The 15,595-nt window shown below is 27.6% G+C and overlaps 2 protein-coding genes across 2 annotated transcripts; both read right to left on the reverse strand.

Annotated features, from left to right (window-relative positions):
* Window positions 1-1,269: 1,269 nt before the first annotated feature.
* Window positions 1,270-2,205, reverse strand: GO595_005593 (uncharacterized protein; the record flags this gene model as incomplete). The annotated part of the gene is made up of 1 exon (XM_067918852.1): window positions 1,270-2,205. The coding sequence occupies one exon, from the start codon at window positions 2,203-2,205 to the stop codon at window positions 1,270-1,272; it is 936 nt and encodes a 311-aa protein (XP_067774225.1).
* Window positions 2,206-13,179: 10,974 nt separating this feature from the next.
* GO595_005594 (oxidoreductase, aldo/keto reductase family protein) lies at window positions 13,180-14,049 on the reverse strand (the record flags this gene model as incomplete). The annotated part of the gene is made up of 1 exon (XM_067918855.1): window positions 13,180-14,049. The coding sequence occupies one exon, from the start codon at window positions 14,047-14,049 to the stop codon at window positions 13,180-13,182; it is 870 nt and encodes a 289-aa protein (XP_067774226.1).
* Between the last annotated feature and the right edge of the window lie 1,546 nt (window positions 14,050-15,595).

Below are 15,595 nucleotides of genomic sequence, written 5' to 3' on the forward strand. Positions count from 1 at the left end.
TTGGCATAATTAGGATATAATAAATTCATTGATTGAACCCATGAGATTTCTGCAGCTGATGTATATGGATTTGATGTTAATATATCACATAAAAGAAAATAACAATCCTCAAAAGTGACTTCCTCTGAAAAATTGGTGTAAAGTAAAGTGTACATTAAACGTACTCCATAGTCATCTTCATCTTTTTCAACAGAAAATTGGAGTAAAGGTGGTGACTTGTGAAATTCACAATCAATATAACGAGAATAATAATTGGACCATGGTTCAACAACGTCACGTTTAGATTGAGGATCATATCCAATAGGAAGTAAAAATGTTGAGGTGTTATATATCTCTGAAAAGGATACAAGGGCATCTAGCTTCCCTGGAAAACCACATGAAAGATTGGATTTCCGAAATTTGGGTGAAATAATTGTGGATTGACAAGAAAATAAAATGTTGGGAACAAAGGCAGTGGGATGACTACTATAATCAACTACATTCGGAAAGTTTAAAAAATAGGATTTGGATTTTTGTTTGACTAATTCACGAAGTTTAATTAATGAAAGTCCAAAATCAGTTTGAATGAGATCTGGTGATTTTGGATCAAAGAAATCAAAGTTGTTGGTTTTAGTTATCCCGTTGTGTGGAGATAAAGGTGCAAATCTAAGAAATCCTGAAGCAGGATCCAAAATATGATGAGAAACATCAACAGCTAAAATTTTAATTAATTTGTTTTCAGAATTGAATATATTTTCAATGAGTTTTTCTACAAAAAATTTGAAATTATATGCTGATAATTGTGAAATGATGTTGGCAATTAATTGGCGAATGCTTTGATCTGTTATTGAAGGGAAAGCATTTACGCAACAATCGAATATATCAATTGTTCTCTGTTCACTATAATCATCAGGACAAAACGAGAAAAAAAATCCTGGAATTTTACTAGTAATATTGTTTCCACGTAAATAAGAAAGAGCGTTTTGGATTCCTTCTTTGTTTATATCTGGTTGAAATGCTTTCTGTAGCTCGTTTAGAGCTAGCTCCATCGGAGAATATGGCCAAATAATAAGTCAAAAATCCATCGTTTTTGATTCAAAAATATGTTTGCAACAAAAAATAAATATTCTCATCAATGATTATTTTTAAGTATATTTACAACATGCAAAGTATATACAATTTATGACTTTGTTTTTAATTTTACGTTATTTTATAATAACTATTTCAAAACTTACAAAATCAATTAAAAAATTTTTTACGAATATCTACATTTATTAACATTAAACAATTTCAAATGCCACACCAATTGTTAAAATCAGCAATTTCTTTTCTCATATTCCTAATTGCTCTATCAATCAAAGCAGACTTCTTTGATAGTATCAATGCTATATTGATCAACTTTGCATCCACCACATTTTGGTTGTTTCTGATTGCATCGATTCTGTTTTCTAATTGGTTTAACTCGAATTCCAACTCACCTATTCGACATTTCATGTTCTCTTTAATTGCGTTTCCTTGAGTTATCAAGTTTCTCTTTCGCATCTGTAATCGCCGTTTTTGCCCTTCAAGTTCTGAAACTTTGTATGCCCGCTCGTTGTGTGCATTCTGTAAATCTGACATCATTTGATCACCTTGCTTCCTCAAATTCTTTCCTTGTTGTTGTATAGATTCTCTCATTCGATTTGTTGATTCCTCAATTCTAGCACGTTGTGATGCCAATTCATCATCAATCCTTTTTTCATCTGATTTCATCTGCTTTTCTATTTCGCCAACTCCTTGGGTTACATTGGCTATTTGCTTGGAAAAATTAGCTTCTGCTGCACGAGAATCAAAAGATAATGAAACATAATCACGAAGTGTAGAAACTAGAATCTTTGAATCACGTAAAAGCGTTGGATCTGTTTCAAGTTCTTGATTTAATTGAGGCATCTCTAAATAAAACTTTGAAAATTTATTTCGAAAAACTTTGCTTAAAGATTGGATTTCTTTTGCTAGTTCACTTGTTGATATTACCGGCATTTCAACTGGAATTCCAGTAAGTCCTTCAAGCATTTTTGCATCATTGATAAGTTTTCTCCTTTCTGATTTTAAGCTATCATATTCGCGATTGAGTTCATCAAGATAATTTCTCTCTTCATTTATCTGGTTGTTTGTTGCCGCTATTGTGGTTTTGATATCAAAGATTGAATTATCTAATTGTTTGACTCTCCATTGTCTCCTATGCATATCAGCTGCTCTTGGGACAACTTGCGCAATCGTAGACAATATTTCACGTCGTTTTCCATCAAATTTATTTACCATTTTTTCATATTTTGCTTCGAAGCTCATCAAGATAAGATTTTAACGTACAATTTTCAGTTTATTTTTACAATAATTTTTTTTGATTTGCCCTTTATTTGAGCACATATTTTTATATTAAAAAATTATTAAAAAAAAAGTTTGCTTTATTGCTCAAGAATTTGTTTCTTGATCTTAAGCACACTATCACCTTGCCGTATAACGACTGAATTATAAATCATAGATGGAATACTTCCACATGGATCAGCATGAACAATGAAAGTTAACCTTACACAATTCACATCTAATGGATCTGGTTCAGCTATATATGCTTGGAAAAACATGTTACCTCTCACTAACCCTTTAACAATTGGTTTCAGCTGGTGATTTTCAATTGAAGTTCTTAATAAAATTAGTTTTCCTTCCACATGAGTAATTCTTTGATACAGAAGAAAATCTCTAGGAGTCACCATAACTGATGGTGACTCGACGGCAATATAATAAAAGCATGCATCCGGATCATTTTCAATTTGTTGAAGCATAATCCTTTCAATAAACCCATCATTTTGATCTTTTGGTGTACCTTTCTTTATGGTCGGTATATTTCTTAGTGCTTTTTCAACATCTTCCATTGTACAAGGAATAGATACAATGCTTTTTACTTGGGAAAAATTAGAACTCGCATCATTTCTCATGTAAAAAGAAATTTCAGAGTTTTGTGATTTTAAAACCCATCCATTATCTTCAATAATTTTCAAAACATTTTCTAATTTTGATTCCCATTTTGATTGATATTGATCAATATCCAAGAGAACATTCATTTAAAGTGATATAAAAATAAAATATATATAAAATAAAAACTTTTGATTATTGATCATCTGCAAATTGAGCAAAAGAAATTTAAACATTTTATATTTGAATTGAAAAATTTCAGAAATATTTCAATTTAGATAAATACTTTATAACATTCTATTATCAGAGTTTTGATAAGAATTAAAAATAAAATTTTGAAGTAAATCATTTCCTTGCTTAGTAATACTAGATTGTTTATTATTATTTCAACAATAAAATATCCACTTTTAAATATTAATTTTGTATTAACATGTAAAACCATTATTATGTTTTTATTATAATCACACATCAACAAATGATATATTTCCTATTATAAATAATGTTAAATATTTGAATCCAAATCCTTGATTAAAAAGAGAAATTACCTTTGTAATTGTTCTTTTATAATAATAAAAAATTTCCAATTATTAATGCTAAATAATAAAGTATGAAATTAATGTTTTTCCTAAAGTATCATTGCCCATATCGTTACCCAAGCGACTGTATTCAAATTTGAATGATAATACGATAAAAAATCACTCAATCAACCCATATCGTTACCCAAAACGGTTATATTCAGAAAATCATGTACGATATGGATAAAACCGCTTTTAAGTTGTTGTTGCAAAAAGCAATAGTTATTACGGTTTATACAAAAATTAAAATAAAAAGTGAATTTATTCAACCAAAATTTAGGTTTTCATTATCCCTGTAGAATTGGGAAAAATTAGCATCATTATTATTCATATGATGTGTACCTTTAATAAAAAATGATGTTTTTGACATTTCATCTATTTATATTATATTATATAATTTAATGATTTACTTACCAACTTTTTTCCCTATATCATGTCAACCTGCGAGTTCCTACATATACTAATATGATTACGTATTTTGTTTAATTTTTTTCTCTTTTCTCTTCTCTAGATTTTTTTTTATTTTTTCATTATTCTTTTATTAAAATAAAATTTTCTTTTATTTATTAATTTTTATCCTTATTATTTAAATATTAAATAGTAATTCATTTTTTATAAATTAGATATTTTGTATATTCCCTAAAAATCATTCCCCTTTAACTTTATAAGATTTTAAATCAAAAGTATTCGAATTATTTTAATTTAATTAGTCTATATATGTTCTTGATGTTTTTTCATACATTATTTATTATATCTCTCACAAAAATTAGACATATTATAAATGATTTTAAAATTTATGTTTTATAAGTTAATAATATTATTTTAATTTTTATAGTTTTTTTCAAGTTAATGAAGATCAACATGTAAATTACATCATTGATCAATATAAAAAAAGTTAGTTAGATGGTGAAGACACTTTTTGAGCGAAGCTCAAAAAGTGGTATTACTTGTTTTATTCAAAATGAACAACAAAAGTGAAATAAGTGAAACAAATCAATATCAAAATGAATGGGAATCATTTGTAATGCTCAAAAATACAATCTTTGGTTTGAATATAGATAATTTTGTTCAATCATCGAATTTTATAATCAGCAAATTTTGTAAAGAATATTCAATATCTTATAATATAAGTATAAGCCGAATGATATATAATTCCCTTTTGATCAAAAGTAACAATTTCGATATATATTTGAAATTATTACAGGAAATTGAAAAATTTGAAGAAAATAATCAAATCACTTCAAAAATAATAAACTTATTTTCTCAATTTCTTCTTAGAAAAAATACACAAGAATCATTTTACTTTCTTAATTACATGATTAAATATAATTTACTTGAAGCAAAAGTCATTCAAAATAAAGGCGAACCATTTTTTGTTCATATTAATCAAGATAAATTTGATAAATATAAATATTCATTTTATCAAGAAAATATTGCTTATGAAGAACTTTCGAAGAATGACTGGAAACTTCACAAGAAATTAATTAAAGAAGGACACAATCCAAATGAAATCGCAAAAATAATTCTAAATGATGAAGTAGAAAAACTTCAAGAAATATCAACACAAACAAATTTTGATTTTAATCAAATAATTCGAAAATCAATTTATGAAAGATGTTCATTCATTAATCAATTTCGGATTACATTAATTGATTATGCAGCATTTTTTTCTTCAGTTAAATGTTTTAAATATTTACTTATGAATGGCGCAGAAGTAGAAAACACAGGTAAATATGCAGTTGCAGGTGGAAACATTGAAATTGTTCATTTATGTGAACAAAATCATTCAACATTTGATAATGCATGTGAAGCTGCAATCAAGTTTCATCGAAATGATGTCTTTAAGTATATTTATGAAAACAAATTAGAAAAAATTAAAAAATTAGAAGAATTAGGAGTAATATGTGTTTCATATTTTAATTATGAAATTTTTGCATATTTAGAAAATGAAGGAATGAAAATTAATGAAAATATTATTAATGAAGCAGCAAAAATCGGAAATATTTTTCTTGTAAAATATTTCCTTAAAAATAATCAACTTCCAGAAAATATTTTAGTTTTTGCTTCATTTTCAGGAAACATTGAACTTGTTACATACATTCTAAATCAAAAAGGATTTTATGTTAATGCTAAAGATATTTCTAAATTTTATATAATATTGATATTAATAATATAATATTTCAAAATAATATTTGGAAATTATTTAAATTATTTAATACAGCACTTATCAAAGCATCTTCAAATGGTCATACAGAAATAGTTAAATTACTTCTTGAACAAGAAGGAATTGATATCAATGCTAAAAATATTTATTTGTTTTATTTGATATTAATTTTAATAATTTTATATTTCAAAATAATATTTGGAAATTATTTAAAATATTTCAAACAGCACTTATATTAGCATCTTGTAATGGTCATACAGAAATAGTTAAATTACTTCTAGAACAAGAAGGAATTGATATCAATGCTAAATATATTTATTTGTTTTATTTTATGTTTATTTTAATAATTTGATATAATAAAATAATATTTGGAAATTCTTTAAATTATTTAAAACAGCACTTATCAAAGCATCTTCAAATGGTCATACAGAAATAGTTAAATTACTTCTTGAACAAGAAGGAATTGAAGTTAATGCTAAAAATATTTATTTGTTTTATTTGATATTAATTTTAATAATTTTATATTTCAAAATAATATTTGGAAATTATTTAAATTATTTAATACAGCACTTATATTGGCATCTTCAAATGGTCATACAGAAATAGTTAAATTACTTCTTGAACAAGAAGGAATTGATATCAATGCTAAATATATTTATTTGTTTTATTTTATGTTTATTTTAATAATTTGATATAATAAAATAATATTTGGAAATTATTTAAATTATTTAATACAGCACTTATATTGGCATCTTCAAATGGTCATACAGAAATAGTTAAATTACTTCTTGAACAAGAAGGAATTGATATCAATGCTAAATATATTTATTTGTTTTATTTTATGTTTATTTTAATAATTTGATATAATAAAATAATATTTGGAAATTCTTTAAATTATTTAAAACAGCACTTATCAAAGCATCTTCAAATGGTCATACAGAAATAGTTAAATTACTTCTTGAACAAGAAGGAATTGAAGTTAATGCTAAAAATATTTATTTGTTTTATTTGATATTAATTTTAATAATTTTATATTTCAAAATAATATTTGGAAATTATTTAAATTATTTAAAACAGCACTTATATTGGCATCTTCAAATGGTCATACAGAAATAGTTAAATTACTTCTTGAACAAGAAGGAATTGATATCAATGCTAAATATATTTATTTGTTTTATTTTATGTTTATTTTAATAATTTGATATTTCAAAATAATATTTGGAAATTATTTAAATTATTTAATACAGCACTTATATTGGCATCTTCAAATGGTCATACAGAAATAGTTAAATTACTTCTTGAACAAGAAGGAATTGAAGTTAATGCTAAAAATATTTATTTGTTTTATTTGATATTAATTTTAATAATTTTATATTTCAAAATAATATTTGGAAATTATTTAAATTATTTAATACAGCACTTATATTGGCATCTTCAAATGGTCATACAGAAATAGTTAAATTACTTCTTGAACAAGAAGGAATTGATGTTAATGCTAAAGATATTTATTTGTTTTATTTGATATTAATTTTAATAATTTTATATTTCAAAATAATATTTGGAAATTATTTAAATTATTTAAAACAGCACTTATTTTGGCATCTTTAAATGGTCATACAGAAATAGTTAAATTACTTCTTGAACAAGAAGGAATTGATATTAATGCTAAAGATATTTATTTGTTTTGTTTAATATTTATTTTTATAATTCAAAATTTCAAAATAATATTTGGAAATTATTCAAATTATTTAAAACAGCACTTATAATATCATTGAAAAAAGGTCATACAGAAATAGTTAAATTACTTATTGAACAAAAAGGAATTGATATCAATACTAAAGATATATAATTAATGATGCTAGTTTTTCCCAATTCTACAGAGATCATCATAAATTTAATAAAATGATTACAAATGTGACATGTTTTATGACCCAAATTGAATGAATTTATTCAATGAATTGAAATTTTGAAAGAGTCAAAACTTGATGTTTATGAATTTGAGTAGGATTTTTGAGTGCTTGTTTTCCAGTCGTGACATGTTCTGTGGTTGAATGCATTCAATGTTTTTAGGGTTTTTTTTATCACCTAACAAATTGCGATGACGTTCCAAAACTGTGTACATTTTCAACCATATATCTCCCAAGAAGTGCCTTACAAGAAAGCAAAAATAATTAAGCATAAGTTCACAAAAGAAGAAGATAAACAACTCATTGAATTAGTTGGAAATGAAAAATTTCCAAATTGGCAAGAAATTGTAAAACCTATACCAGGCAAAACATGTCGCCAATGTAGAGATAGATATCAGCATTATTTAGCACCGGGACTATCAAAAGATCCATGGTCTGAGGAAGAAGATCAACTTATTCTCTATCTATACAGAAGATACGGACCTAACTGGTCACTTATTGCAGAACATTTTAAAAATAAAAGGACTAACAACGGGATTAAAAATAGATTTAACAATCATTTAAAAAAGAAATTGGAGATGGATTCTTTCCTAAATGAAACAATAGATATTAATCCATAAGATCCATTCGTGCTGCACGATTTATTTGCAGGGAATGAACTTATTGAAGAATTGTTTGATTTTAAAAAAAATTTAGTGCAATAAGTTCAAATATACAAAGCAACACTTGCTTATTTTCAAACTTATTTTTCCCTTTTTGAATACCATTGATGAAATTTTATCAATAATTGATAATAAATTTTTTCAATATAAATCTACGGAAGCTACCACTTTCGAACCCTTGGAACTCCCTTTTTTAGTATATATGTTGAATTCAACAGCAAATAATGATTTCTATCTCTCATAAAAAATGATTTGTTTAAACAAATATTTCTAAATATTTTGAATGAAAACGTTTTCCATGATCGATATTACGGTTGACACTTTTTCCGCCATCGATGATGCAAAAAGTGCCTCATCGAGTCATCATCGATGAATTTGTGAAGTTCACAATCAAAATTTCGAATTAATACCATCGTCAACGGTTTGAATTCAAAAAGTATCCACTTTTATGTAACGAAATCACTCAAACGTTTGACAGTGATTAACGTGCATTGTAATATTGTGTCGTTTTTGTTCATCCACTTTTTGATATGTACGATATAAAAATTGATAAAATTTTTGAATATTGCAGAACGTTTAATATCATCGACCGATGGTCTATCGTTAAATAACGGTTGCAGTTTCATCATCTATGATGAAAAAAGTGAAAGCATCATCATAGATGATGAAAAATGGCAAACGATACGTCATCGATGTTCAACTTTTACCAACCTTATTTATATATCTCAATTCTCTGTCTATAAAATTGAGTACTGATTTCAAAATAATATATTTCAGCTAATGGATGTAATATATCTTAAATATATATCAAATTATATGGGTAAATTTATCGATCGCATTCTCGAAATGTATCGTTTCATTATTATAAAGCACAAATAAAAAAAAAATATAAATAAATAAACTAGCAGTTTGAATTTAGATTGAAATCTAGACGTAAATGAAAAACTTATAATATTTAAAAATTATTCAATGAAAACCGACCCGTCCCGATAAGTAGAGCCGAATTCAATACTTTATATCAAAAATGAAGTCATCTCAGTTCACTTTTTTTCACCAAACTTTACTGTTCGGATAAATCCACTTTTTATTTTAATCTGCGTATGAACCGTAATAACATGTAAGTTAATTCACAATAACCTAAAAGCGGTTTTTCCTGTATCGGACATGATTTTCTGAATAAAACCGCCTTTGGTAACGATAGCCCGACTTAAGAGCGGTTGTACCCATATCGTACATTATTATCTGAATATAACCGTATCATGATTCAAATTTGAATACAGCCGCTTGGGCAACGATACGGGCTAATTGAATGATATCGAAATTTGCCATCTTACCACCAAACGAATTACCTGTAACACTCAACTGATTATACTAATTAATTCCATTAAAATTAATGACATATGACAGCCATACCAAAATTAGTATGTTTAAGTCGATGATGACACTAAAAAATTAGCAAATTTAATCATTTCAATCTTATAAATTTTAAATTTGGCAACTCATAATAAATTTAAAGACCAACTTATAATTTAGGGCAAAAAAAATATCCCGAATTAGCAACATTATATATAATTATTTCATACTAATTTTATTTTAAAATTTCAAAGTGGTATATAAAAATTATTCGAAAAATTGAATGCAGTGAACATGGGCACAATTTTGTAAATCACTGACTAATTGTTATATTCTGATATTTTGTGGTAATATCAAAAAATCCATATCGTACACATTGACCACTTTAACTGGCCGGCCAATTAATCGACATGTTGCGCAGAGAAAATTTTGTTTCAATCAGAAAATTTTGTAGGATCTTTGATATATATAATATTAAAACCTTAAACAAAAATTATATATGAAACAAATATTGCACATTTATAAAATCAAAGTTTCAAAATTTCAAAAATCAATTTTGAAAAATTCTTGATTATTTTAATTTCCCGTGAAATTTATATTTTGGCTTGTGAAATTTTACCTGGTGAATTTGTTATTTGGATTTGAATTTATAAGATTATTATCTGTTCAGGTTATTTTTCACATTTTTTAATGATGAATATCTTATATGAAGAACACATGTATTATCACTTAGATTCAATTATTTTCCTTAAATTGACCAAATGAAATTTAATATTAATTTTTATTATTAAAACCTAAAAAAGAACAAATACTCGAGTTTTTGGAAGTAACCCTTGAAAGGAATATTATTCCACAATATTCGGAGATCCATTTCTTTCTCCTTCACTTGAACACTAATTTCATCTGTATCCAAATACGACAACGTAACTTTTCTTTCATTTTCGCAACGCACAGTAATGTTATGGCTTGCAGTTTTCGAATCAAAGCCGAAATCGCTCGCCGCAGCCAAAACGGTTGTTGTAAACAACCGCCAAAACTGGTCATCACACCACTTTTTGAAGCGCTTAATTGAATTTTCTGATGATAGATCTATCGTAGTAAACAAAAGTTGATTTTTGGGATCCGTTAAAATCAATTTCCCATCGGATAAATAAAGCAACGCAACAGTGTTATTAAATCCTGTTACTTGTATTGCCAACTTTTCGAAGGATCTAACATGGCTTACATAACAGAAATCACATTTCATAAACTTACCAAATAAAATTGATTGAATTGTTTCCATTTGAGATTGAAGTTCAAACATTGACGTAATATACCGAGAAGGAAAAGAGTTAACTTCATAAATTTTGCGTACTAACAATGGTAAAAATAATGGATATGGAGTTTGTTCATCTGTTTCATATGGTCGATCAGATATCGAAAATGTGTGCGTTTCCCCATTGACGTTGAATGATATGGAGTTTGACGACGGATGAACTCTGTAATCCCTGTTATCTTTGATTATATCATTTTTCATGCTCCTGAAAAGAAGTTGAAGAATGATGCGCGAATTGCTACTCGCATATTTGGATTTGATATTCATAAATATGGTCTGGTTGTTGTAGTTAAAGAAAACATTGTTCGATGGCCTCCAAAAGATTTCGCCATCTCGATACTCGAGGACAATGGCGAGATAAGATGATGGATTTGATGGAATTACGGGAATGAATGCCCTTTGTATTTGATCTGGATAAAAACGTATGGGATATTTTTTTGAAATCTCAATCAATTTGCGATATTTATCTTTGGATTTAGAAATGTATTCTGATAATTCTAACGCTGAATCTAGTAAAAAGCGTGACGATTGCTGGAATTGTAATTGTTTTTCAACAATAACAGAGCCAAGGGGAATATCTGGATTAATGATTTCTTTTTCTGTGTAAGCCGTTCCGCCAATAGCAAAAGCTTTATTTTCTGGCTTGTTGTCAGGGTTGCCTATTGTATCAAGTGAGTTCAGTATGATGGATATAGTATTTATTTCATTAAAAATGCTTCGCATGTTTTCGTGATATATTTTCAAACTCTTCCCCAACATGGTTTTTTTGTCTTCTGTTTGTTTTTGTAATTGCTGGGGATCCATATTTATTGATTTCCATTTTTCAAAAAAAACATCAAGATCATTATTTTTGTCATCTAAAACTTCATTTCCTAAATCATCGAAAGAACAAATTGCTGGTTCATCTATTGGCTGCAGTGCTATATGTTGGCTCATTATGTTAAATTGACTTGCTTAGTTTGGATATATGACGATAGGAAGTATTCCATGTTAATTCATTGATACTTTTTCAGGCAAAATTAATCGTCAGAGTATTGAATTATCAAATTGTGTTTGAGTGAAATTAAGATGGAAATTATTTCATGATGAAATCAAACCAATCATATCATTTTTAAAATAGGTTTACTTTTTAGTAATTGGCTTAAGAACAAAGAAACAAGAATTCTTATAAGAAGTTAGGACTTGATGCAGCAGGAAAAACAACAGTTTTATACAGACGAAAACTTGGTGAACATGTAACAACAATTCCAACAATTGGACTTAATTTCGAAACATTTGAATATAAAGAACTTAACATGAATGTTTCGGATGTTGGTCAAGTTAGAATTCTTCCACATTATTTCCACAACTTATTTTTGTTGTTGATTCTAAAGATATTGGAAAAATTGATGAAGCACGCGGTGTCCTTCATAGGCTTCTCGAAGAAGATGAATTACGGGTGCTATTTTACTTGTATATGCTAACAGCAAGATCTTCCAAACGCAGTTAAACCAAGTGAATTAGGTAATGGATTAAAGCTCAATAGCATTACAAATCGTCAATGGCAAGTGCAAGGACACATGCAGCAACTGGTGATGGACTTTAAGAAGGATTAGATTGGATTGGTGAACAAATCAACAAAAAATGGAAATGATTATTTAGGAATATTTAAATAAAAAGACAAAATACCATATATATCTTGCTGCTGGGAATTTCTTATAATTTAAAAATATTTTAATTATATAAATAATACTCTTAATGAAATGAATTATTTATGAATTTTTACTAAAATACATTTATAAATGATTGTTCTTAATTTTAAAACATCTATTAGCAAAATTATACACAAATTTGTAATGCATAATTTCGTGGTTTTTTATTTCCAAAATTTAAATGTGATAAAAAAATCAGAATTGAGTATTACAACATGTTTTATTTCATCACTATATATAGTACCTGATATAAAAGCCCATTTAGGTTTTAAACATTGTGATGGAGTTAACTGTAAAAAGAGATAATGGAGCATTACATAACCCTTCCGTTACTTCAATTGGATGCACGTGAATTTTAGAAATTTGTTCAGGAAGGGATCAAGCATATACAATTAAGTAATCTTCTTCAAATGAAGACAAAATTCCTAAAATTCTTGTGTCAAATTCTCTCTCTTCATTCCTAAAAATTAAAAAAATTAAACTTTTAAATGTGTTCTTTTTTAAATATATTATAGGCGAAATAACACAATGATTTTTTGCATCTCGATTAAGTCAATAAAAAACAAAACTAATTTAGTGCTTCTTTACCATTCATCACCAAAGCATGCTATAGGCTGCTTAATTAGCCTGAGACATTTATCTTGAGCACGTAAGCGTTGGATTTGATCATCAGTGAGCGAGAAAGAGTCATCAATGTTTTCCTTCAATCTTGATTCGGTAGCACTTTTTGCAAGTACAACAGTGTTATCATCAAGTTGCTGAAGATAGCGCAAAGCAACTGATCCTGCTGGTTTTCCAACTTCTTTTGAAATTTCTTGTAATACGGGATTATTCAATACTTCAGGATGACCTTGACCAAGGCATGAATAACCTTCAAACTTGATACCTCTAAACTTGAGATACATACGAAGTGCTTCTTGTTGCATAAGGATGTGATATTCAACTTGATCAATATATGGTTGTATCTTAACATCAGCAAAACGGAGCTTTTCAAGAAGTGGAACAGAGAAGTTGGCAACACCAATACGCTTTGTAAGACCAATTTCAACCATACGTTCCATAGCTTTCCATGTATCAATTACTGATATTGAATGGTCAACAACTTCTTTCCCATCTGAATCAAAACGGGTAGCAAATGGCCAATGAATGAGATATAGGTCAACATAGCTAAGACCAAGCTTTTCAAGTGATTTACGCAATTCAACTTCAACATCCTCAGGTTTGTGATGATCATTCCATATTTTGGTAGTCACCCAGATTTCCTCACGTTTTATGACACCTCTTGCAAACAAATCTTTTAATCCATCGCCAACAGCTTTTTCATTTTTATAATATGCTGCCGCATCAATATGGCGGTAACCACACTTCTCGACTGCCATTATGACAGAAGCAGTTGTTTCTTCATCACTCTTATATGCCCAAGTACCAAGACCAACTCGAGGAATTGTTTCCATAAAAATCTATGTAAACTTCACAACTTTGAATTGATTAAACAAGTGTGATGTGAGATGTTTTTCAAAACAACGATAGGTTGTATCATCGCAATCGCCTTAATCACATTAGACATGTTTAATTTTGTGCTTTTAAAATCTCTAAATTAACTATTCAATATCTTTTCATATCCTTTATTGTTTCTAAGTAATTACTTCAACAATTTTATCGAATAAGAAATGGCATTAATCCTTGTTCATCATAACTCCATATTTTATTTCCCAATGAATAGTAACTCGATTCTTTTTGCAAAAATTAAAGTTGGAAATGTAATTGTTGAAAATAGGTTGATAATTTGGGGAATGAACCCGAAGTTATGCGAAAAACAGTGAAAGAATTACTGGAACTTGGTATTATTAATGTATTACATCTGATATATAACAAAGACACAACACAAATTCTAAAATCGCAAGTGATTCTTATTGCTAAGAAAATGACTAAAGGAGAAACAATAAAAAAATATATATACTTACCATAAAAATTTTATAAAATACCAAATCATTCCGGTAATCAAACATAACAAAATCGTGTAAACAGCTAAGATTTGTGACTGCTTAAATCCAGTTGGTTGCCAACTAAGCAATTCTTGACTCTGGATTGAACATTTCTTTTTCAATGTATCACGAGATTTTTTAGGATCTGCAATTCGAAAATATGATGTTCTTGTTCGAAAGAATTTTTCACGCCTAAATCCCCAAAACCAACACCACTTCGAGTTTTCTTGAATTGAAATCTTTGATTCTGTTTCAGATTTATATTTTTCGGTTATTTGGGGTACCTCTGATATTTTCAATACTTTACTTCGAACTTTTGCATTTTTGATTTCCTTATACTGTTGGTGACTATCAGAATAAATCTCATTGTTTTTGAACAGTAATCCAAGTAAACCAATTGGCAAAACGGTTTCAAATATTGGAATTAATGATGAATTAAATTTCAATTGCTTCATTACTATATTTGATATAATAGTATATACAACGTCTGAAGGAGGTTTTATGTTTGGGATGTTTCTACAAAATACGTCTGTTGTAAAATATTTATTTTCTATCAAAAAAGAAAATAGAGTTAGAGAATTCTTTTTTGAAGCACAACAACTCACTACAACAGATCTACATTCAGGAAAATTGCTAAATATTTTGTTAAAAATTAAAACATCTGACATATTGATTTTATCAACTTGTGAATCTAAATATGAAATGTAGTCGGCTGTAAGCCTCATAATATTGGCATGATTTCTTGATAAAAAGAGATCTATGCCATCTTCAATTAATTTGGGAAATATTAATTGCCTTTGAGAAAAGTAATTGCTTTTGTCATATGTTCTTAAAAACAATGATAAAACAGACAATTTACTTTTTGAGGTTTGGATTCTTCTGATTTCGTTGAAAAAAATTGTATCAAATTTGGAAATATCTGAAAACATTGGGCTAGTTTTTGTAACATCTGAAAAAGCAGGCTCGACGTTCGATGTTGAGCCTAAAACTAAGTAAACACAAGAAGAGTTTTGAT

The sequence above is a fragment of the Histomonas meleagridis genome, assembly GCF_020186115.1.
Source record: "Histomonas meleagridis strain 2922-C6/04-10x chromosome Unknown contig_36, whole genome shotgun sequence".
NCBI lineage: Eukaryota > Parabasalia > Tritrichomonadida > Dientamoebidae > Histomonas > Histomonas meleagridis.